Raw genomic sequence first — 26,373 nt, forward strand, 5'->3', positions numbered from 1 at the left:
CTCAATTATTTACAATGTCCTAGTGAAATCGCTCGCCGTGCTCATCGCTCATTGTTCCGCAGTTCGGTGGACAACAATCTAGATGAGAGTGCAAAAATGTATCTTTAATGACACACCGCAACCAAGGCTTATATATGCCTTGGAGATGTTTTCCACAACTCCCAGTAGTTGTTTGCCTTGTTGTCTCCGAGAAAATGTGTTGACACTATCTGGAAGGCTTTCCATGCCGTCTTTTCCTGGCCCAACAGTGCACGGTCAAATGCATCATCTCGAAGAAACGGTCACGAATCTGAGGACCAATCAAGACACCTTCCTTTATAGTAGATTCAGTTAAACTTGGAAATTGCCCATGGTGGTACTGGAAAGCTGATTGTGTTTTGTCCATGGTCTTGACAAAGTTCTTCATCAGACCCAGATTGATGTGCAAGGGTGGTAACAAAATCTTCCTTGATTCATCAAGTGGTGGATGCCGAACACTTTTCCTCCTAAGCTCCAATGACTGTCGGAGTGGCCAATCTATCTTGATGAAGTGGGAATATCTCGCACTACCATCCCATTCGCAGAGAAAACAGCAGTACTCTGTGTATCCATTCTTCAGACCAAGCAAGAGAGCAAGAACCTTTAAATCGCCACAAAGATGCCACTGATGTTAGTCATAGTTTATGCACCTCAAACGTTTTATCATGTTGTCATAGATTTCCTTCATATGGACTGCATTACCAACTGGACTTGATGGCAAAACATTGCCATTATGCAGCAAAACATATTTAAGACGCTTCTTCGACGAATCAATGAAAAGTCTCCACTCATCTGGATCGTGAACGATGTTGAGGGCTGCCATCACACCATCGATGTTGTTGCAGGCTACAAGATCACCTTCCATGAAGAAGAATAGGACAAGATCCTTTTGACGGTCACGGAACATGGAAATCACTAACATCACCTGATTTACTGTAGTCTGGATCCCAACAGCTCTGCCTTACTATTGGATAGTTCCTAATCCCTGACAGGGTCATTCAGCTTACATTGTGCTATGAGGTGTATCTCAGAGGAGGATGGTGGGAGAAAATATGGGTCATGTGACATTCATGGACATTCATGGTTCAGGACTAGATATTCCATCCTCTTCCTTTTCCTCGTCTGACTAGAGTGAGAATAATTCTGGTGCATCAGGAACCGGGACAGTCTTTTTCAGAGGGTTACTGGGCGTATAGCTGATGGAATGTTTAGATAATTCACAGTCCACTTTTTCTTCCTTGACACACCTTTCACAACTGGAGGCACCATGCAGTAGCAACAATTTGCTGATATGATCTATTGGCCCTCTCCGAATCATTGGCGCTGCTAAAGGTATAAATTTCCTTTTCTGTTCAATCACTGGCGAAGATTTATTTCACACCTGTTGCAGCATATGTGTGGGGCCCACCTCTGGTCCTGTTCTCCAATTTTGCAGCCAAAATAAAGGTGATATGCTTTCTTAATCATAGTGGTTATTCTGCGCTTCTGTGATGCAAAAGCCACTTCACCACAAAAATAGCAGAAATTATCTGATTTTGTTCACACAAGTACGAGGCATCTCTGCTCTCTTTGGCTAAACAGAAATGTGTCCCTTGCAAAATCAAACACTGACAAACAAGAGAGCTCGACATTGTATGATTTCTAGAGCTGATATAGGGCAATTTGTTCAGCAGAGTGATGTGAGATTAGTTATGATTGCATCATCCATGACTTCTAGGAATAACATAATGCAATTCATTTCATGTATGACACAATAACAGCTTCACATTGCATCATTCATTATTTTTCGTAAAGCGCAATTACTTTCCAAACTCAGTCATAGATTTATTTATAGATCCAGTCAAAGATGTATTTGAGAAATTTCTGGTTTCTTCCCTTTATAACTCACTTATCCTCCGCCATTCCTAAGTTAAGGCTCCTATAAAATAAGACTCAGTCAACAATTGTAAGCATCGTTTTCATTCTCAGTGACTCAGAATTAGTAAAGTTTGACTACATTTATTTCGGAAGCATTTTGGCTACAGACCAGTGTTACAAAACAGTGCGAAACGGGAACGGTACAAAAGGAGGTTGAAATAATCAGAAAGGGACACAGAAATGGTTACAAAAGAAGATACCAACGTTGTACACGAGTACTACATACCATATGAAATGATAAATGTTACACCGGGCATATGTAGAATATGTTTAATACACATTGGCATATCATGTAAAATATTTGCTTTTCTAGTCCGAATATCTTGTTAACTGGGAATAGGTATTATGGTTTACGTATGAAATACTCAACGTATATTCAAATATATCAGACCACACCTGTTCTACAAGTTTAACACTAGCAATAAAAATATGTAGCTGCTTTTAGTGTATATTATTTAGAAGATTTTTCAAAAGCGATATTGATATAAATACATTGAAATCAAGGAGATGCAAAACAAGAGGACTTACAAACCTGAATATTTCGAAATAAAATTTCTGCTGTTTGTACTGTTTCATTAGCCTTTCTGTACGTCTACTGTTTTTTAATGAAAGAAAGCCAATAATGTGTATGCAGAACCCGCTCATGTTGAATATAAAGATATTTTATGCATCCCTAAATTATACACTCTTTATGAACATTAAAGTAAAAACAAAACAAAGGTCATAAAATGTTAAAGTACTTTCCTATCAAACGGATCAACACAGTAGCATTTCAACACGAGGAGGAAATGTCCTTCTAGCCGAGCATATTTCAAATACTACTTATCAGTGTATTGACATAGACGATTACATCCACAGGGATAAAAACAAATGAAATAAAAATGAACATGGACTGGTGCTTGCAGGGAAGGCGATGGATGCGGGCCTGGGTTCGAATCTCTGTAGAGTAGGAATTACAAATTTTCTAAGCTGTATGATAGTATTATTCGTATCAAATTTTAATTCTGTCAAATATTATCAAGCATTATCCTGTAGTATATAGGGATAGTATTTTCCGTTATTGTTGCTGTATATTTGCAATTCTCCATAATTTATCATATATATGTTTTCCTTCGTAGGAATCCGTAATGACTGTGTAGATAGATGAGAATGAATTATTAAGACGCCATGCGATTGTGTCTGCTACGTACGAGAACATATATCACCGACATTGAATATCATTTTTGGTGATGTGTGCTTTGTCCTGATGGAATATGGACTGGTGCGTGCAGGCAAAGCGATGGGTCCCGTTTACATGCGGACCTGGATTCGAATCTCATAGAGGACGAATTAAAAATTCTTTAACCATGACAGACTATTGATACATTATAAATGATGAACGATATTAGATTTATAATGTTTAGGAAGGTCACCGAAAGCTGTCCTGGAGAAAACTAAATAAGTTTAAAGATCAATTTGTAACCGCTCATGAAAAAGACGTTTGATTTTTTAAAATGGTAAACCGGTTGCTTGACTGTTGCTAACTTTGATGAAGAAAGCGTACGGTTTTGTCTCTTGTTTTCCGTTTAAATATCGTTTAAAGTCTGGACATAATTTGAAAGAAAGCCTTTTAACTTTTTATTGTCTAGAAACTTTGCCGCAGGTCGAAAGTCCATTGCAGTGGTCTTGACTCTATCCACGTGAGCGTGAAATGTAAGTATGACTCGGTATGACAAAGTAATAACTGAAAATATTTGTAGCCACAGCATAGTCAGAGTAGTTGCTGCTTTTTTTGTTGAACACATTGTTTAATTTTTGTGTCTATGTTTGCGTTTAACGGTATTGTCGGATATACATCATGTTCTTCACGTGTTGGCAATGCAGAATTTTACAGTGAGAATCTATTAGCCTGATTTATCCACTATTATCAAGAGAGCTATCCTAATGGTTTTTTGTTAACATTTTGTGTTCAAGATCTATGACTTTGATCACAAACTAATGCAAGGACTCATTAAAATCCAGATTACATACAGTCTTCATATCCAAACTGTTGGTCATTCCCTTCGGAAATGAATCATTAAACAATTATGTAAATACTACAATTAAAAATTCGTCCAAAATGTTTAGCAATAGTCGTATTGAGTTAAATTATGATATTGTTTTTGGAAACTTTGCAAAACAAGTACCAAAATGTCGTCATATTTTGAAAAATAAAAATCCCGCCATTGTTGTATCACCAATCTGAAACAGGGACAGCTTCAAAGCTATGAAAATTTTGAAAATGTGATTCCAGTCAGTTTAAGTTTGAACTGATATAGAGTAACAAGAAAATATCAAATAAATTCAGTTATGTGCAAAACTCGGAAGTACAAATATCAGAATAATCTTATTAAATGACCGAAGGGAAACCGAGTTTCAGAAATCTTTTTAAATCACCAATGGACAACCGCCTTTCAAAACTTTTATTAAATCACCAATGGAAAACCACCTTTCAATGAAAATTATAGATCTATGGTATTTCATTACGAAAATTGCTGCAAGTTAAAACACAACATTTCCACATGTTCATTGCCAAATTTAGGAAACGCTTTATGTTTTCTTTTTCAAATGCCATAAAGTATCTATTATCCCCACCTTTTTTGAAAACGAAAAGCATCAAGCATGTAAAAAAATGCAGAAAGCTTTGTCATTACATTCACCAACAGTGTAAACGCATTGACATTTCAAACCAAACGAGAAAAAAAAGCTCGGGATGTAAACAAGCAGATAGACTGGTCTCTGTTCTTTTTCTAGTTTTTAGAACAGTCCACTCCAGTAAAAACTGTGCCGTCTACGTCCAATAATTGCTTGTCCAGTTTTCATATATAAAAAAGTAAACAAATAAAAAGGAGGAAGTTTTGTACACACGTGCTGAAAATGAATAATTTCAATATTTACAGTATTATTGAAATTATCGATGACGGCGAACCATATCACATCTGTTGTCTGAAAACAGACTTGCCCCCTCCCCCAACCAGGTTAGAAATTATAAAATGATCAACAAAATGACTAAAAAATATCCCATTTCTATATCCTAGTTTTGTTCATTATTTAATATTCTTGATACTTATTTGTTTTTAAAATCGGTAGAAATGTAAAAACAAACAGGAGGGTGCGCTAATACTTTTAATTTGAGTACGTTCAAGCAAACATTTAACCAAACTGGTGGTTATGTCGATATTAAATTGAACTACAAAAGTTTACCATGTTAAATTCTTCCTACCTAACTGTAAGTTGTTTCTTTTTGCAGTTTTAATGTTGAACAAAGACATGCTGTATTCCATTAAAATGTACAAAACCCTGCTGGTGATAACGAGCATATTGATGACGGAATGAACTATTATTAATTAAATATTTAAACATTTAAGTCAACAGTTATCTTCAGGTCTCTTATTCCTGTCGTTTGCTACCTCAGTCATTATACTTATTGGCTTCAGTGATTGTTTTGATACAAAGTACGCAACTATCAACATGGGGCCTGGTCATTTTCTTTGCTTTACTAGTGAAGGTCGGTTGGGGAACCAGGTGTCTCGGTTTGCTTCCCTTATAGGCATAGCTACACAGAACAAATTTACTCTCGATGCTAGTAAAAGTGGACCTCTGTATCAAATCTTCGATCTAAACAATGTACAAGTATTCAAAACTCGAGACGTCTGTGACAAATTTAAATTGGTACAAGAGGCGTCTTGTTGTTGTAAGTTTGACAAAAATTTCATGTCACTGCCAAATAATCAAAGCTACACGGTGGGTTATTATCTTCAGTCCTGGAAGTACTTTAGTCATGCACAACAAGAAATTCGCAACAGTTTCAGTTTAAAAACAGTACAAGAGAAAAGGCGAGCATCATCGCAAAAAATGCACGATCAAGTTTGTACTGAGATCTCCAACATTAACAGGAATCCATATTTGAACGGGAGACCTAGTCAAGGAGAACATGTATAACAAGTCCGGTATAGTTCCTGCTCCTGAAGAATATGTCTATAAGGCCATGGATTACATGAAAGATAAATTCCACGAGTCGATATTTCTTGTGGTTTTAGATGATATGAAATGGTCGCAAAAAAACTTAGTAAAAGAACTAAGGATAACATCTATTTTGTAGACGATGACAATGCGCCTGAAGTAAACTTGGCAACTCTAGCATCATGTGATCACGTAATTATCACGGTTGGAACGTTCGGATGGTGGGCGGGGTTTCTAGCGAGAGGTATAACTTTTTATTATCCTCATCCTGCACGAAACGGATCTCAAGGAGAGTCGGGGTATAATTACGATGACCTCTTTCCACCAAAGTTGATCGGACTCAATGTTTGACCTGCCGGTGTAAATAACAATCTCGTTGAAGAAACTCTTAAATTATTATTATAAATTCCAAAGTTTATATATTATATGCTTAAAAGATCTGTCACTGAAATCCCAAAGAAATTATATTCTGGAAGCAATGAAAGAAGACAAAATTAAAATTTGTAGGGTGTCACCTTGAAACAAGAATTATACACACCCTTACGTCAGCGACTTTGAATATATCATAATATTCTTACGTACCCTGAACAAGTGTACATATACTCAATAATCTTCTATCAGACTTTGTTACCAACTGAGCTTCCAAACCTTGGAAAAATGTCTCACCCTTTCGCTTGATAAATTGATTGAATGTTGTAATGAGAAGGTACCATGACGATTCTATAGTCTTAAAGTCAGTAACAATTTAGAGTGACAACAAAGTTTTGTAAAATTCAACAAATAATTTATTTTCCTAGAAAACAAAGTGAAAATTTAAAACGTACTTACAGTATCGTGAAATAAATCCCCCAAGGTCCAAAAAAGTTCGAGCATAAGTATTTATTCATAAAGTTCTAATTAAATTCCAATGGTGCTCCCCCCCAACAAAAAAACTCAAACTCTAAATTTGTTGATATGCCTCTAGTGGGATATGATGCGGAGACCTGCCAACAGTCTTTTGATGAAGCACTATACAATAATCCAAAATGTCCTTATGCAAATTCACCATAATTCCAATTTATTGTTCCAGTCCAAGAATATTATATATGAGTACTTTGTATTTCAATGAATTATATTTTGAATAAATAATTTAACCTAAATGAAATACTGAACAAAACAATACGACTGATTTTGCTTCAGATATTAAATGCCAGAATGAGTAATTTTAAAATAAACATGATTATAAAGCCCTCTGCTTGATCTAGGTCGCAATTACCATTTTCAAAAAACACTCTATCAATTAATGGAATTTTCCACTGTAGAACATTCTAATTTGTCAACAAGATAAAATCTGCTACTAAAATTATAATAAAGAAATGGGAAACATCAGGCGCACTAGGTATGTCATTGAAAAAATACCAATGTTCTAGACTCAGATTAAGATAAGCATGTTTACATTAATAATTGTCTAAATACGTAATCCACAATCAGAGAAAAATATTAGCTTTGTATTGTGCTGCTAGGACCCTATAGTCTTAAAGTAAGTAAAAGAAAATCAAAACATACAAATTTAGTATAATTCAGCAAATAATTTATTTCCTTCGATTTAAAGTGAAAATTTAAAAGGAAGTTACAATATTGTGAAATAAATCCCAAATAACCCAAAGGTATAGAGTGTTCCGAATGAATTCCAGTACTGAGTGTGCTATTAGATGCGCTGAGTTGCCATGAGTCTTAATTCCAGTGAACAACCTTTAAATAAACGATTTCACTCAAATACCATCTGAACACAACAAACAGTGATTTCAGAGCGTGAACTTAAAGTACGAATGAAGAGTGTTTACAACTTCAACCTTATATAAAAAAGACACAATAAGATGACTTGGATGTGGGTTATAATTTCGCTTCTAAAACTTTTTCAAAAGACCACGCAAAGATAATTACAAAAATTATCTTACAATACAACCTAAATTTATGGACAAAAGTTGAACACACCATTTATAGATATTGTAATAAGTTTGGAATATGCGCATTTGGTTATAGCGCCCAGTTTTAAGGTATTCTTAGATTTTTGTGATTACTTGCCTGATTATTGAAATTCGGTGCAAATAGAGATATTCCTTTGCCCGAAATAATTAGCCAATTACTAGGAGCAAACGTCACGGAGTATCGTGTAAGTGAATTTCCATGATGCCATGGTTCACTAGTAGTGGATTCAGTTCCAAACCGAATGAGTCTCGATGGAATAATAAAGTCCCTACTAAAATCTAGTGGCGTACATTGGTGGTGTGACTGCAATGTCAGTATTTACGGTAAAAAACCGGTAAATTACACTATGCACCAACAAGAAGGGACTCGGCAGATACCGTTTATGTCGCCATGGTGGCAAATATAGTGCAGTTATAGTGGCGAAATGTACATGGAAACCATGGGTTGACTGGCCTTAGGTGGCGTAGTTAAAATAATTCCTTGTGTTAATGGTTAGTTGTCTAGTTTCTACGGCGTGAACTGCTGGCAGTACGGAAACCTGATGAAGAGAAACCATGCAGATATGCGGTTGATAGATATTTGGCAGGTTGTGATATCTGTGGTCTTGCATTGATTAGAGTAATATTTAGGTATAGAATGGATACGTCGGGCTTTCTAAGTTACAACTGAAGTTGTATGGAAGTCTTTGGAAAGTTGGGGTAAACTAATGATTTCTAGCGAGAATCGCTCCCAGGGCCGTGCAGAGGCCGAGATACCCCCACCATGGGGGCCCCCACACGCAGTCAAACACGGGAAGTTCTGCCGGCCGAAAACATGTGTTTTTTTTATTGTTTTTTTTTAAAGGAAAACCAGTTATAACATGCACTACAGCACGAAGTAACTAATGACAATGTGAGACAGGAAAAAAAAACGAAGTGGGATGACGGATTGGATCATTCTGCTATATAGTTTCTACCGGTAATGCGACTCACTTGACTGACGTGAGTTTTATATGACTTCGTCAGTTCGTGACTTTCTCTTGGTCTGAAACGTCAGTCGTCAGGCATATATTTTGCATGAAAAGGATCTATGAGCGATGATCTGCCGATGTCTTACAAATTGAATATAATTCACGTGTACCGTATTTAAAAACGGAAATATGGAAATACTGCTGAGAAATGAGTGCTTTGGTTGAAGATTCAGCAGTACTACAGTAGTACTCAGCAAGTACTGCATTTCAGTACGTTACTTTTCTAGTTGGAAGATATACCCCTGAAGTCGTCAAAGCATTGCATAGTACGTGGAAAGAATTGAAATGAAACGCACATATCCATCAGGTGCGTCAAAGCTAAAAATCAGCAAAGCAAAAAAAAAGCAGCTCTGCAAAAAGGTAGGCAATCCTTATTTGATGTTTGAATTACGACGACTCCCAAGACCTCAGATGCCCCTTCTAGTAGTTCATCAACTCAGAAAGAAGATGACCCTGACATCCAATCTTTTGTTCCAGCAGCTATAGAGAGTTTAGAAGTCGATACCATTGGTCATGACTTAGGAAGTTCAGCAAAAAGCCAAAGCGCAGGTGCATATGTTACTGGTAACAGTGCTGACAGTGACAGTACAAGTGCACCAGCCATTTTTGAGGACAGTCAAATCACTGAAATTGGTGAGAGTGATAATACTTCTGCAAGGCCAACTGGTGCAGTTTTGTTGCAGCCATTTGAAGTTGGGGAATTTGAAACTGAAACATTCTTACCCACTCAGCTGGAAAATTTTTTGTCAAGGCTGGTCAAATTTTCTTTCCACTGGAGCTGCCAAAAGATATTGGAAATCACCTATTTCCAATGTCTGTTTTGAAAGGTAAAATGCCAAATAGGGAACCATTTTCGCGAGATTGGCTTGTATTTAGCCGAGCAAAGATGTCACTATTTTGTTTGCCATGTCGATTATTTTCACCTGAAAGTCAGGTTCAACGTTTGACTTCATCACTTGCAATGATGGAAGGATGGAGACCTGGAAAGAAATGGAAGAATCGTATCAATCGTATTCCTGAGCTCCTGAGCATGAGCATTCAAAAGCCAATAAACAGTGCTACATTCAGTGGCGTGAATTAGACGTTCAAGTGAAGAATGATCGGTCAAATGAATATTTTCTGGATCGCCAAATCCTCACCGAAGCAGCTACATGGAGAAATATTCTAGAACGAATCTTGGATGTGGTTCTGTTTCTTGGTGAACGTGGATTGGCTTTTCGCGGGAAGTCCGACATTATTTGAGTTCCTCATAATGGAAATTTCTTAGGATTGCTAGAACTGATTTCGCATTATGATTCAATTCTCAAGGAACATGTGATGAAAGTTAAACGGTCACAGGAAAAAGGTCAAAGGCTTCAATCGCATTATCTCTCAAATCGTTCTCAAAATGAGTTAATTGAACTTTGTGCTGCTGAATCTCGGAGACGAATCGTAGAAGCGTGTGAATCTGTAAAGTATTTTTCAATTATGGTTGATGCCATCCCTGATATGAGTCATACTGAACTTTTGTCATACGATACGTACATGAAGAACCTGGAAAATTTTCCATCGAAGAGCGGTTTTTGATCTTTGCAGATTGTGCAAAAAAGACTGGATCTGATATTGCAAGATTAGTCCTGGAGACTTTGGAAACTTTGAAAATTCGCTTTGAGGACTGCCGTGGCTAAGGCTATGACAATTGGGCGAACATGTCAGGAAATTACAAAGTTGTTCAAGCAATTTTCCTAAAAAAGAACCCACTTTCTATATTCTCACCACGTGGCTGTCATTCACTGAATTTGAGTGGACTGAATGCTGCCTCAAGCTGCACAGATGCTGAGACTTTCTTTGGAATTGTTCAAACTGTATACCATCTTATCTGCTAGTCCACAACGCTGGGAAATATTACAAAAGAAGCTGCATGGTGTGTCTCTGCATGGATAATCTGGGACGCGATGGACTGAGAGACTTGATAGCATTCGCCCCTTCTCTAATCACTTGTGTGGAATCATTGCCTCTTTGGAAGAAGTCCAGAGCTTGAATCTGACTGTAAAAACACGAACTGATGTGAAAGATGCCATAAAATATATGAACTCCTTCAAATATGTTCAAAAGTCCTCACATTGATTGATCGCTGCAGCCAGGTCATTCAGGCAAGAAGGGCAACTATTGATGTTGAGGTGAAAAACATTGAGGCATTGATCAGTCACATCAAATCTGTTCGGGATGACTGGCCAACAATTTTGAAAGAAGCCAAAAACAGTGGCAGTGTCTGCAAAAATTAGTTCTGAATTTCCAATTCATCGGAAAGTGAAGCGTAAAAAATTTGCTGGAGAACAAGTTGAAGGCGATGAACATATCACAGATTCAACGGAAATGGAATCAGAAGAAGAGGCAACTTTTCGGAGACCTTTTTTATATCACATTATTGATTCAGTTACTGGTGGACTTAAAGTTCGTTTCACAGCTATTCAAAAAATCATGGCTACATTCTCTTTCTTGTGGGAGTATCAAAATCAGTCTGAAGGTGAATTTAAGGGTGCCTTTTCTGAGTTTTCGAAGAAATATTCATGTGACTTAACTGAAACTGAAATGTCTGAAGAATTGCTTCATAAGAAACAAATTCATGCAGCAAAGTTTGGTGAGAAACCACTTTCTCCATTTGACTTGTTGAACAGGATTTCAGAACTGAAGCTTGGTGAACTCTTCAGAAATGTAGTGATAGCGCTGCGTATTTTCTTTTCCATACCAGTAACATTTGCCTCAAGTGAGCCTTCTTTCAGTAAATTGAAACTCATCAAGAATTTCTCGCGCTCAGCTATGGGACGAGAACGAACTAGTGATCTTGCCATTTTGAGTATTGAGTGTGAATTAGCGCGAAAACTTGATTTCCATGATATCATTGAGGAATTTGCAAAAACAAGTGCAAGAAAAATGACCTTGTAAAAAAAGAAAGATGGACTTCATATAATCGGCTATTTTTTTTGTATTTTTTTTTTTTTTCGGGGGGGCCCAAAATCTGAATGATTCTCGGGTCCCCAAATCCTCTGCATGGCCCTGATCGCTCCAAGGTTTTGACACCGCTCGGTCAAGTAAAACCCCTTGATTGTATATATATATATATATATATATATATATATATATATATATATATATATATATATATATATATATATATATGCAATAAACCGCCAACAAACTGCGAAACTAGTATCTAGCTAGACTAAACGCTTTCGACTCTTTAATGAGTCTTTTTCAAAGGTAGATGCAAAACATAGACAAGACAACAAAATAAAACAGAAAAACGTTTATCTTTGCGAAAATTTACATGGCTGTTTCTACAGAAATTCAACCTTTTAACTTTACTATGTTTCAACTATTCGGCGAACTGTCCCTTAATGCGATATAAAAGATTTGTCTAAATTTCATCACAGGTAAGTACAATCATGTTTAAAGAAAACTTCCGTAAAAGGTGTTAAGCTATTTTAATTTGGAACTTATATAAAAGCCCTTCTCATTTCGAATAAAATAGCACTATAGACCTAACATTTCCCTAATGTCTTTTTATTCCTGAATTGTATGTTTCAACTATTATCCAGAAATGTATTTCACAGTGACTACTGCTAAAAACAAGTTCAATACAGTGCATTTGTTGTCTTCTTTTATGCATCATCTGATATAGCGCACGTATCAATCAGAAACAAATTTGTTCCTTGATACATTCAAGTTAACAGCTCTAACAATTTATCTATTTTTTCACAAGATTCAATTATTATTATATTACTGTCTTTATTTAAACATTTTATCTTAAAAAAAACTTGTTGGAAACAATGTTGGACAAATAATAATAATAATAATAATAATAACAATAATAAATCTTGTATATTAAATTGCTAATAAATGAAGTGCAAACTTTGTCTCTACACAATTAGTTGCCTCACATATTATCTTATTGCGAGGCTCCATTACCAACATTAATCATCCCAAAATTCTTTCGCTTTCCTGACACTATTTAATACCATTTACATATCTATCTTTCACTGACAAACATCTGTAGAGCTTTGATTAATCAAAATTAGCTATACTGTCTCTATATATATTAGCAATAAAATCTTCTCTAATAATTATTAATTTCGTTTTTTATTTATTTTATTTTCTTTTATGTAGTTCATAATTATCATGTTTAATTCTTGAATCCATCCCAAAACCGCGGTGAACAGTATACAAATCATTAACACTAGTATTATTTAGCACAATGTTTCCTGTTGTTCATAAAATAGCTATTTTTTCTTCTTTTGTAAACTGTTGTTTCATGTTATAATGTTATACGCCTTTGACTAAAATATGTTTGGCAATCCTTCTAATCATTACTTTACCACAGATGAATTGAAATGTGTTTGGTAATCCTTCTAATAATTACTTTACCACCGATGAATTGAAATATGTTTGGTAATCCTTCTAATCATTATTTTACCACTGATGAATTGAAATGTGTTTGATAATCCTTCTAATCATTATTTTACCACTGATTAATTGAAATATGTTTGGTAATCCTTCTAATCCCTATTTTTCCATTGATGAATTAAAGTATGTTTGGTAATCCTTCTAATTATTATTTTACTACTGATGAATTGAAATATGTTTGGTAAACTTTCTAGTCATTATTTTCTAACTGATGAATTGAAATATGTTTGTAATCCTTCTAATCATTACTTTACCACTGATGAATTGAAATATGTTTGGTAATCCTTCTAGTCATTTTTTTTACCACTGATGAATTGAAATATGTTCGGTAATTTTTCTAATAATTTTTTACCACTGATGAATTGAAATATGTTTGGTAATCCTTCTAATCCTTATTTTACCATTGATGAATTGAAATATGTTTGGTAATCCTTCGAGTCATTTTTTACCATTGATGAATTGAAATATGTTTGGTAATCCTTCTAATCCTTAATTTACCATTGATGATTTGAAATATGTTTGGTAGTCCTTCTAATCATGATTTTACCACTGATGAATTGAAATATGTTTGGTAATCCTTCTAATCCTTATTTTACCTGTGATGAAATATGTTTTATCATCAGCCACTGTCAGTTTTATATTGATTCAAAACGTCTTTAAAACTTCTTGGTGAATCAACTATGACACTTGTTAATGCTATATTAGCATTGTCATACAAATTCCCCATGCTGATTTTGTCATTACTGTAGGTTTTGTTCACAGATGTCACCATTATTTCAGGAGTAAAATTGTATAGTTCTGAAGACAAGTATTCTCCAGTTCAAATCCATCGTTTACACCGTCTATCACTCCAGCAACTTCCTCTAATATACTTAGAAACTTCAGATGCCAAGGAAAAATAAAAGGAATGCAATAGACAATATCGTGTCAGTATCTGAAATCAAACTGCTTCTAAATTATTTCCATGTCTTTTAAAGATAACAGCTTAAGTGCCGATGTTCTGAGCATTAGCATCCCCTAATCTTAACATTCTGACTTTTTCATTCATAATACCTCCCGTATTGTATATGTTTTTACAGATTAAACTTCAAATTCTTTAAGGGTCATGCCAACAGTGTAATCATATAGCTAAAAAATATCATCACTACCATTTTCTTTATATCTCTAAGAATCATTCATCCTAAATTGTCTACAGCATAATTGTTAGCATTTCCGTACCAAAAGGAAAGAAACAAACTGCTAGATGCAATCGTGCTATCATGTTCTAATCAAAACATTACCATCTGCAAATGTTGTTCCGGTTATATGCTACTATGATTGTACGCAATACAGTGATGCGTTGAATAAGATGTGAGACAACTTGTGGTGTTTGGTCTTGCATAGGGGCAGTTCTATATCTCCTTAACATACCACAGTGCACAATGCTCGCTATTCATTGCTCATAAGTTTAAATGTGCTTATATTCTATATAGACACCAACACTCATTACAGCTACAATAAATAAATCTCCATAAATCATCGTTTGTGCCAGCAGGCTGATTTCAGGATGAAGACTAAAAAGAAAATATCAAAATTATTTAAGTCATGTGCAACGAAACCTTGTTTCTAATATTCATTCAGGTAATCTACAATGCTTTTCTCTTTTGTCATTTACAGCAGTTGGTTCGAAGCAAAAAGTTACTGTAAATGATAAAGCAATAGGAAACTTCAGCTGTATCTGTACTATTATAACTTTGTCCCGTCCGTGTTCAAAGTTGCGAGATTAATATACTCTCTTCAAGATGAAAATAATATGTAAATGTTTCTTTACTTTCATAAACTGTTACTACTGAAAAGTAATAAATATTGTACTCTTTAATATAATATATTTCAGATTATTTATTCTTTGATATTTTATTTTGTTACTATCGCTTTTGGTTTACTTCTAATATGTAGTTATCATGACGTATTTCTTTTAATTACATAAACTCCAATATAATATTTAATGAATGATTGTATGATTCATTTTCAATTTTCAAGATAAAGGTATATACAAACTGGGCGCTTTATTTCAATTACATTAAACACCGAGGTACGTGTATTCAGGAAACGACGAAGAAGCATTGCCAAAGCCATGAGAAGTAACCAATGACAGTGGTGCTGTGTAACTAGGGAATAACCCAATAAAACATTTTTGTTCTGGTAAAATCCCTTTCTAATATCAAGCAAAAGAAATTGTTGAATAACCTATTTCGTTCGTTCTCAATACGACAGCAATAACAGTGACTCTAATTTATTAAACCTGTTTTTGTGCATTAAAATTTGAGAAAACAATTCTTCAGTTTTAGAATTTTTATTTTGATTCTCCTTGTTCAAGTTTCTTTGTTAAATTCAAACATAAATAAATGAATGTTTGTTTCAATTTCTGATTTAACTGTATAAATTGGTTTAGACTATCTTTTCTATCTAACAGAGTAATAATTGCATCTGTTTCTGTTGTTAACGTTTGTTCCATATCACTGAAATCTGTGTGCAATCCTTCATCCTTTTGATCTAATTTGTCAATACGTTCTTGTATTTCTATCAAGTTCTCGATGAATGTATTCTTTATGTATCTGACTTTTTTCTATTCACTTGTAAATTTTTATCTTCAAGGCTGATAATTTATAAATTTGATCATTTATTTCATCTAATTGTTATTTCACTGTCGCATGGTTTTATTGTTATTTCTGCTAAATCATTTTTATTTGTGACCGTGATAATGGCATTAGCAGTGATCATATCTTTCACTTTTGCAAGAGCGCTTTTTAAAATCATTACCTGAGGATTATGTCGCTAGTTTGCTCCAAATTGGGTTTATTAATTCAATTATCTTTTCTAACAGTTTATTTATATTAGTAAAGTCTTAAGAGACTCCATATTATTTCCATATCACTTTTAATGCGTTTATATTTTTGCTTATCCTTTGTTCAATAGACGATAAATATTGTTGAATATTGAGTATCTCATAACTTGTTTGCATGCTGTTAGTTCCTTTTCTTAATATTTTCAATGTTTTTGTCATTTTTTTATGTCAGTGATTTTTCTTTTATTCTGTCAGCTACTGGTATTAATTTATTATCAACTTATACTATCCGCGTTTTTATGCACTTCAAATCACTGCTATGCAAAGTCTTTGGTATTTTGACCCCAATACGTCTTTGTATAAATATACGATTAGTGGCGTTAGTACATTTTGCTGTACATTTGTAACACGATTGTTGTTTAGGTTTAGCTTGTTGTTTATTAAATGCTGTTTAACCTTCACTGGCTTAGCTATCTATTTTCTCTCATAACATAATGGCAAGGGTTTCTTTTAACGATATTTCCCCAGTAGTTGCTATTGCAAGAAAGGTTTTGCTTAGTTTTATTTACAAAGCGTAAATTAGTTAATTAATTTGCGTGAGCTACACAAAACAAATATATTACGGTCATGCCGTCTAAATCTATTAGTATCCCTCTTCATCTTTATTGTTGCTATTTAATCATTTTATGGTGTATTTTGTAATGGTTTGTAATTTCCATTTAAACGGCGTAAAATTCATTTTTTTCCGGTAAAAGACGTTGGTAAGTAAGAATGGATGGACTGAATAAGAGCTTTGAATAAAGAAATTGTTTGAATGTACGTTCTTCACTTGGGAGACACAACATCCACTTCTAAAATATATTCATAAATTGACGTCACTAACATTTACTGCATCATATTAAAATTATGTAACGCTTTTGGTCTGAATAAACTGATAGATTTGATGTGACAGGGACACAATTGCTCAAGTTAATAGTGTACTTTATTAAGTTTGTTTACCTCCCTTGTACAAAATCGTTCAGTTACATACAACTGATTTCTACTAAAGCTAAAGTATAAATGTGTATTGCCTATGATGCATATTGAATTCAGATATCATTAATCTGATCACTGGCATTTAGTTCATCAACGCAATCAAAGTTACCACAGTTCTAAAAATAAAATTCAAATCTTTATAATTTTAGATACATTATATATATATATATATATATATATATATATATATATATATATATATATATATATATATATATATATATATATATATATATATATATATATATATATATATATATATATATATATGATAAATTTCATCTTAACATCGAGTGGGCGTTTTCAACTTAATTGTTCTTCATGTCGGCATAACCCTGGTCTGGTTTCTGGCCTCTCTCTAGAATCTTGTAGCTTGTGGGTTGAAGTAGACTTGCATAGCAATACTCTGTTCCATGTGGTCTTCTTCGTTTAGGCGTGGATTCTTTAATCCTCAGTGGATCTTTTCTATTAACTATGGTATATTTCTACCTAACTTTCTCACGTTCTAACTGTTCCGTATATCTGATTTTAATATACATTTATTTCAATTTAATTGTTTGTCAGTTTTAAATATTTTATTTTATTATATGCTATTATAATGTAAATTTATTCACTGGAGATGATAGTTTTCCAGAAAATTGTTTAACCTTAATCATTATATTCATATACAGCAGGTGTTGATCTAAATTCTGACCTTGTTTCAAAATTAGTACACAAAGTTCTATTTCATTTTAAACTGATTGGTTGTTTCCAAGGTCATGATGGGCCTACATGGTTCAAGATGTAAACAACTATTTTTCTTATTCGGCCTTTACTGTCTGTAAATCTGCTAGCCGTTTCCCCCATGTTTTGTATCTGTGATCGGTCTTTCATTTTCCATTTATGACAATATAGTATCTAACTCGGTTTTATCCTCGATAGCCACCGAGTACAGTTTACTAATGTGCATGGTCGAGATCATGGTTACCTCTGCTATTGACTGACTCTAGAGTGAAAAAATATAATAAAGTTTATCTAGAGTAGCTAGATGTAGATCTATAAATGCAGTAATAATTGAAATACCCCCAGTATGCAAAATTAGCTATCATAATTTTTGCATCTGCTGATGAGAACAAAATGATTCGAAAATTTGAGCCATTTTTATACCGCCAATTTGTTACATCATCATTGTCTCTTTCTTTTAAGCAGCTCTATGCAATTTTAGCAATGATAAGTGCAAAAAATACATCAGTATAAACTTATTTAAGACAAAGTAACATATAATCAAACGGCAGATAAAACATACCTTTAAAACTGCTGAAACTTTTAAGACCCGGAGATATTAGCCACGGATGTTACTCGTAAACCGTGCACTATTTGTTGTCCTGTATAATTAAAGCAAAGACACCAGGAAGAAAATAATAACCTACAGATAATAAAATGTGCTAAAAACTTTTTTAAGAGAAATACAGCCCGTGATAAAGGTTCGTATTTGAAACTTAATTTCAATGTACGAATTGCGTACCAGCAACAATATTTGCGGAATCCATCGGTTCACATTGAGACATTTTAAGAATCCATCGGTTCACATGGGGACCACATATTGTGGCGCTCAAATAGTGATCTAAACATCACGACTGTAGCGCATGTAACTACCTCACATTATAATAAACACGCCTAGATAATGCCATTTGACTATAAGCACTTAAACATTATTCGTGTTAGCGGAGTTCCGAAGTTATTATACGCGGAATCAAATGTGACTAGATCACGAGAGCACCGATTTTGTTCAGGTAGCAGAATTTTCGTCTGAATCAAAGGTAACATTATTAAATTAGATCATTGGTTGTATTAGGTTTAATGTTAGAATTGATGTTTCTCAAACAGGGATGTTCTTTTACTGTAGATGTAAGTAGGCTTGGTTGAATCTGTACTGTTTTTGCATTATAAGAGCTTCATTTATCTTAGGATTTAGTAATGGCTGTTGTACTTAAAGGCACAATAGCGCAGCTTGGGGTGAATTTTCTTGCAAGAAATGTTGGGACATTTATGTATATCAACTGATTAAATTTTAAAAGGCAATTCTGGGGTAATATAAAGTAGGTAGGGTTTCTCGTTATGAAATACGATTTCTCTGAAATCTTCACACTTAGAGTAACGAATCTGTCGTCTCCTTATTGAATTCCCGCTCGGTGGTGATCGGCAGATCCCGAACGAATAAAACACATCATTCCGGTGACCGAAATTTGCATAATTCTAATCCATATTGTAAACACTGAAGATGATGACGTAAAACACAGCCAAGCTACGAGACCGCGCAAAAGTCAACAACGGTGAGTAAGATCTTCTGATCTCATTCTTTTCTCCTTATCAATTCTAATTTTAATTTTGCGAGGAAACATTGAAATGTGTATAACTATTTTATAGTTATATTTAAAAGTTTTTGTAGTACGAGAATGATTTATATCGACGTGCTTTGTACAGTATTGCAAAAAAACCACAGGTACTCTATTTCATGCCTATACTTGCTTTATTTCGTACCCGCTTACGTACCCAGCACTCAATTTTATAAACAAAAAGCATCAAGAATATTTAAAAAAAAGCTCAAAACTGAGTAATTTCATTAATCAGTTTATAAATTCTAACCCGATTTTCACCATTGGACCCCTATCACTCATCTTTCTGGCGTTTTAAACAAAGCGGAAAAGAATTCGTGTTATGCTTCTCCAAGTTAATACTTTTGTTACGTGTTTAGGCTCGAATAAACAGTAACACAAGAAAGACTGAAAACAATAAGCTTTTAAAAATATAACATAATTTATTTCCCTGGAAAATGCTGTAAAAATAAAACACGAGAACTTAGAGTTTCCAGAATCAAATATAAAATAATACAAGAATAATCCATAAATACAATTTTTGAAGTCTTAATATTGTTTTGACGTCTAAAGTTCCTTGTACAAACACAATAATTTATCCTCCAGTCTTGGAGATCCAAACAGAATTTTCAGTAAATGTCCTTGTTTAATAATTCTTTACGAATACAATAATATTTCCAGAGAAACTAATTAATCATTTAGAGTCCAAATAATTTGGAGAAAAATTAGTAACTCAAAAGCTCAAAAGTTCATTTCTGGTCACAACAGAAGAAAACAACTTAACATCTAGTGTTTAAAAGCCATGGACTGTCCGATCTCTCTCTCTCTAAACATAACTTTTTATGCTAATTATTTCGCAATTTCAGAAATGGCTAATTGCGAAATATATTGCAAAATAGAAGATGACGTGATCATGTTTACATGTAAAAGTCACATAGCTCCTGCATGTCCTTGATAAGAACCAATCATTTTACTCCAAGAAAAAATTGTTTACTTGACCCTCAATCAAGGCCAGAAATTAAGCCAAAAATAGAAACAAGTGTTTTTATTATTAGGTATACAAGTTAAAATTCAAGTCAAACTGAATTTTCTTGAAATATAAAATTCCTAGTATACCAAATTACATTATATTGACATGTAAAGAAATGAAAGTGATTCCAAAACCAACAAACTATCAAATCAAATCCAATACAACTTAAATTAAATATAAATTAAATCAAATATCAGTATGTAATACTTTATATGCACAAGGTTTTAAATAACATTTTTTAAAAAAATCTGCAACTGGAATATGGAATCTAGGTCCAAAACTCAGGGCCAGATCATAAAAAAGTATATCCACAAAAAAACCAGTCACTTGAAGTTTGACCACAGTTTTATTCTTGCACATGTTTATTGGGTATTATGCACACTGAGTCAATAGACATTTAAACTTGGGTTTTTATTGCCCATTCGAGGAAAGTAGGGTCCCTTTTTAAATTTTGGACCCGTACCCACCCAACACTTGACTTGATCCAGCCTAGAAAACGTCCATCAAATCACAACCTCTTATGTATTAATTTCTGATTCTCAGTTAGCACTATATTCCTATAAGTAATCATGCTAGTTGTCAAATTATGAAATACTTTTACATATTACAATTCATTAGAGAGACTTAAATCAGCTCGCTTTCAAATTCAGTTCCAGAGCAACCTTTAGAGGCAGAGGGAGAGGAAGGACGAGGCATGGAGGAAGAATCAGAGGGGGAAGAGGAGGAAGACAAGCATGGGAGGTCTTGTATACATTAGGGAAGATGTAAATGCAGAAAGGCAAACAAACACAGGAGTCGCGTGAAATTGGTAGTATTTTGGTGGAAATGTCTCAAAATAATGCAAAATCATTCCTAGTTGGTTTTATTTATACGCCACCATCCTCCAAAGCAATCTGGAATGATATTTTTTTGAAACAAATAGAAAATGTTCTTGCACAGGAGAAAGAAACATATACTCGACAATGTAAGTAAGGACCATCTCAGTAATCAGATAAGGAGTAACTGGATGGTTGTTGTTGAGTTTAACGCTATATTTCAGCACACGATAGGCTATTCATGGCGGCCAGTATTAATGTTGGAGGAAGAACCTGGGACAACCCCGGAAAGAACGACCGACCCACGAGAAGCTACTGGCAAACTTTCTCACCTACCCACGTTAGCCGAATCCTAGACTCAGACCCACGCAGACAGAGGTGACATTGCAGTGATCCGTAACGGACAGCGCTTTAGACCACTCGGCCACGAGTAACTGGATGGAATTTATCGAATCATTAGGCCTAGTCCACTGGTAAATGAGCCTACAGTGGTAACAGAAATAGTAAGCACTCTTATTGATCACATTTGTACCAACCTACCAGACAATGTGGCTTGTGTTAATGTACCAAATGTTGGTCTTAGTAACCATTATCCTACTTTTTTGACAAGAAAGGTTAAATGCAAGAAAACTAGGAAAAATACACACAAAACTATCACTTGCAGATCTTTCCATAATTGAAGTAAAGAACAATTTCAAGATGACCTATATAAAGTTCCATGGAATATTATCTAAAATTTTGATGACATAGATAAAGCTCTGAGGGCGTGGACTGACTGATTTATGGATGTAGTCTCTAAGCATGCACCACTAAAAGTACATCGAGTAAAGTATGAAATCCAGAATAATTGATTTACTACTTAAATCCTAGATGCTGTGAAAACACGAGACCAATTGAAGGGGGAAATAACATAACAAGCATGAAAAAGAAGGCTACAAAAAACTTTTTAATCAAACACTGCCTGAAAATACTAAGAGCAACACAAACTCCATTTTTAAAGTCTTCAGTGAACTCATTTGGGTAACACACAAAGATCAGACAACTACAATTCACTCACTTTGGCAAATGACACCGAAATCACTTATGATACTGACATTGCAAATGTTTTCAATGATTTTTTCACTAACATTGCCACTAAGTTAAAAGAACTAGTGGTAGAAGACAACTTTAATTAAAATAGTCGCTAAGGAGGTATGTTCCTCTATCCCACAGGTATAAAAACTTTGTTAAAAAAATGTCTCAGTAAACTTGATAAGTAGTAAGTAGGGGCACCCTACGTACAATGGGAATTAGCATTACAGACCCCCCTGGGCAAATCTACGTACAATGGAAATTTAACATGGCGAAAAATCGTGGGCAAATCTACGTACAAAGGGAATTAACATGGTGAAAAATCGTGGGTCACTCTACGTACAAGGGGAATTTAACATGGGGGAATAGAGTTTGGGTTTGTCTAGGGACAAGGGGAATTGAACATGGGATTTTTTTTAAAAAAAATTTTTTTTAAATTTAAATTTAAATTTAGGCAATTGAAAAGTCATTCTCTTTTCGAGAAATATGCGTGGCCCTGAAAAGGGCCTTTGGGTTTATGTTAATGTATCCATTAACATAAAGGGCACCGCATTGGTCTTCTTCTTGTCCTTAGGCTGCGTCTCACTGTTGGCCCGTAAATCAGGACTCTTTTGAGGCATCCTTGCCTCTCCACGTAAATCCTACGTATCTACAGGCTGGTGTCCGTCCTATGGACAACTGTCCACTTGGATCGGACATACATGGGTATGTCCGTCCGGAACATCATTGAAGACACAAGCGTAGAAGATTGCACATCGGTCCACATCTTGAAGCGACGAGAACAGGTGAATCAATGCAGTGAACTGCGCTTATTTATAGGTAGAGGAAGGATTGAAACGGATTGAGTTTGTTGACCAATCCGAACACGCGTTACAAAATTCTGTCAGCGCGCATCCAATCCGAAGAGAGTAGTCTGTGACGTCAGTTGGTCTATATAGATTCGCTAGCGCTTGTGTGCAGTCAATCTATGCGACAGTGATTCAACATGACGGAAATTCAGAAAACGATCCATTGGGGTGCACCAACAGGGGAGACCACCCAAGGGAACCCGGACTTACTTTCAGAAGAGGTGAATTGGGATTTTGTGGATTTTCTCTCCTCGCAAGAATTTGTTCCGGAACCTTCGTTACCTTCTTCATTACCGCAAGTGGAGAATTTTAGACAGAGACAGAAAGAAGAATTGGAGAAATTTATACACCGACAAAAGGAAGCGGAGCAAGCTTTTCTCCTACAGCAACAGCAGCAAGAAGAAGAGGTAAGAAAAAAACAACAGCAACAACAGCAAGAAGAAGTAGCAGCAACAGCAAAGAAACAAGAGGGTGAAAATCAAACGGTCACGGTACTGTTGGACATTTTAGCGGAGTTAAGGAGTCTGAAACAAATGTATCAGACTTTCTTTATTACGACCGAAGAGAATACGACCTTCCCGTGCTAAACACGTCAACCCTGTGACTAAACCTACCGTACCACCCTTAGTGATTTCAACCCAAACATCATCAACATTACGCAGTCCAGAAGTAGGCCTTGGCCGTGGCAAAGGCTTAAGGCAGTTAAAGTTGATTGCTTGAACTCACCCCTACACCATAAAGAAAAAGGCCCTTTTCAGGGCCACCCACATTTCTCGAAAAGAGATAGCCTTTCAATTTGCCAATAACTCAAAACAAAAGAAAACAAAAAAAAAAAAACAACCCATTTTACCCCCTGTAGTACTTGTCTTTGTATGAGTGCGTGAGTTTAGCTTCTTATTTTAAAATCAAAACTCAAAGACACTTACCTTATATCATTAATTTATTCTTTTATAAATATTTACAATCCAATTCACAATTCACAACACAACACTTTAATAAAATGTTCATTGACTTCTTCTGCCTCCTTGTTTAGTCTCTCTGTTTTTTGAATTTCTTCACCGTCACACTCTTTTGCTCTTCTTCCTCCTCACTTTCTTCCCTTCTTCTTTTCTTCTCCTGTTTCTTTTTCTTCACCTGTCTGCTTTCTTCCTCTGAAAAATCCCTCTCTTCTTCCGAAGAATCCCTCTCTTCTTCTGAAGAATTCCTCCTTTCTTCTGACTCCTCTTGTTTCTTTTTTGGGCAATCTGGAGACCAATGTCCTTTTTCTTTACAATAATAACAGGTATCTTGACTTTTGTCTTTTTTAGCCCCTGTTTTTTTTTCTTTTTTGACGGTCTGGACACTCTGAAGACCAATGCCCTTTCTTCTGACAGATATAGCAAGTATCTTGACTTTTATCTCTAAAGGAAGGAGAGTAGGCCGTGGGCTGGTCTGAAGAGAATTTTCTAATGACCCCTCGCAAAGCTCTGACGAAACGTTCGATTTGGTTAGTCTCTTCCATCGTTGTGCTCGGCTTGAGAGTGAAATGAATAGTGAAAGGACAAGACGCACACCCTTTTATATACGCTGGTTTGCCATGACTATAAATTAGTCCATGGTGTTTAAACTTGAGTCATTTGACGTTTTGCACTCAAGATGAAACGATCCTATTCATTCGAGAAGAAAGAAGAAAGTAAGAGGCAGAAACGTGATCTATCGCCTCGTACCAAAGCTGAAACCTTGGCACAAATTCATGCCAGTGATTTTGAAGAGGACATGAGTGAACCAGAATCCGAACCCTCTAAACCAAGTTCGTCACCCTTAGTCAACCCTGAAAAATACTATTCCATTCGAGAGACGGAAAAGCGCTCCTCTAGAAAATTTAGAACCACGGCTTACACCTACACAGTGAATTTTAAAGATTTCAAGGCTGACATACCATTGGAGAAAGCAGAAGGGTTTATCACCGAGATGTGGGATTCTTTGCTCACCTCACTCAAGCGACAATGTCAAGCCAAAGAAGACGATCGCTTGACACTATCCATAGATCACGACAGCTTGAAATCCCCTGTTTGGATCGAGTTTAGCAGACCCGCAGAACTAACCCCTTCCAAAGTCATGGACAAGATTCAACACGTACAACAATCTAATGACCAGTTTGACATCACCGATGGTAAAGCCACACTGAAAATGGCCCACGTCTCTCCTCCTCAAGGGACTGGACGCAAAAGGATGTTATTGGTGGACGATCTTCGCAGCACCAAAACGAGTCTCGTCCGAATTAACAACACTCATGACCAGATGTGTTTAGCCCGTGCCATCGTGGTGGGACGAACCTATGCCAACAAGAACGACACGGTAGAATGGAAAAGAACCTGGAACACTATTCAACGTTCCTATCGAGCCAAACAACGAAACGAAGCAGAACTCCTGTTGCAACAAGCTGGCCTGTCCAAAGATACACCCTGTGGCATTCCTGAGATGCAAAAATTGCAAGATGTCCTAGCTCCACGCTACACCTTGAAAGTGCACCCTCAAGAAATGCGCGGGCCTCTGTTGTTTCGAGGCCAAGATTTTAAGGACGGAAAATACATTCATGTTTATTATCACGATGACCATTTCGATACCATTACCAGTATCACCGGATTCCTGGGATACAGTTATTACTGTGAGAAATGTGATTATGGTTATAACAATCGAGAGCAACACAAGCATTGTGGAATGAAATGCCCAGGATGTTTGGCCTCTCCACCCTGTCTGAGCGAAGAACCAGTGCCTTGTTCAACTTGTCTGCGCACGTTTGTCAGCCCTACCTGTTACCAACAACATTTGAAAACGCAAGGTTCACAGAAGAAATGCGCTTGTCAACTGCTGAGATTGTGCCCTACCTGTGGACAAGGCATATGTACCAATACTGCCAAGGCACACGTATGTCGAGGAAAGAAAAAATGTCACATTTGTCACCACATCGTGGACTTGGAACATCAATGTTACGTGCAAAAATACCAACCCCCACCAGAGAAGGAGGACAGTTACAAGAAGAAAGGCAATTTCATCTTTTTCGATTTCGAATGCATGCAA

General features: G+C 35.5%; 2 protein-coding genes across 2 annotated transcripts in view; both read left to right on the plus strand.

Annotated features, from left to right (window-relative positions):
• Positions 1–11,248: 11,248 nt before the first annotated feature.
• Positions 11,249–11,818, plus strand: LOC149794818 (uncharacterized). Its single transcript, XM_089963714.1, has one exon. It carries the CDS (start codon positions 11,249–11,251, stop codon positions 11,816–11,818), a length of 570 nt encoding a protein of 189 aa, XP_089819840.1.
• A 7,584-nt stretch (positions 11,819–19,402) lies between these two features.
• The window catches only part of LOC149794819 (verrucotoxin subunit beta-like), a 61,191-nt gene continuing 54,220 nt past the window's right edge, over positions 19,403–26,373 (plus strand). The window contains exons 1-2 of the mRNA XM_089964476.1: positions 19,403–19,507; positions 21,230–21,320. The gene's annotated coding sequence lies outside the window, so the exon portion shown is untranslated. The remainder of the gene's footprint in view (positions 19,508–21,229; positions 21,321–26,373) is intronic.

The sequence above is a fragment of the Sinohyriopsis cumingii genome, chromosome 7, assembly GCF_028554795.1.
Source record: "Sinohyriopsis cumingii isolate HCF-2022 chromosome 7, ASM2855479v2, whole genome shotgun sequence".
Taxonomy (NCBI): Eukaryota; Metazoa; Mollusca; class Bivalvia; order Unionida; family Unionidae; genus Sinohyriopsis; species Sinohyriopsis cumingii.

What these genes read in the sequence shown, in the direction of transcription:
- LOC149794818 (XM_089963714.1), top strand. Translation starts at nt 11,249, where the DNA reads ATGGAATCAGAAGAAGAGGCAACTTTTCGGAGACCTTTTTTATATCAC.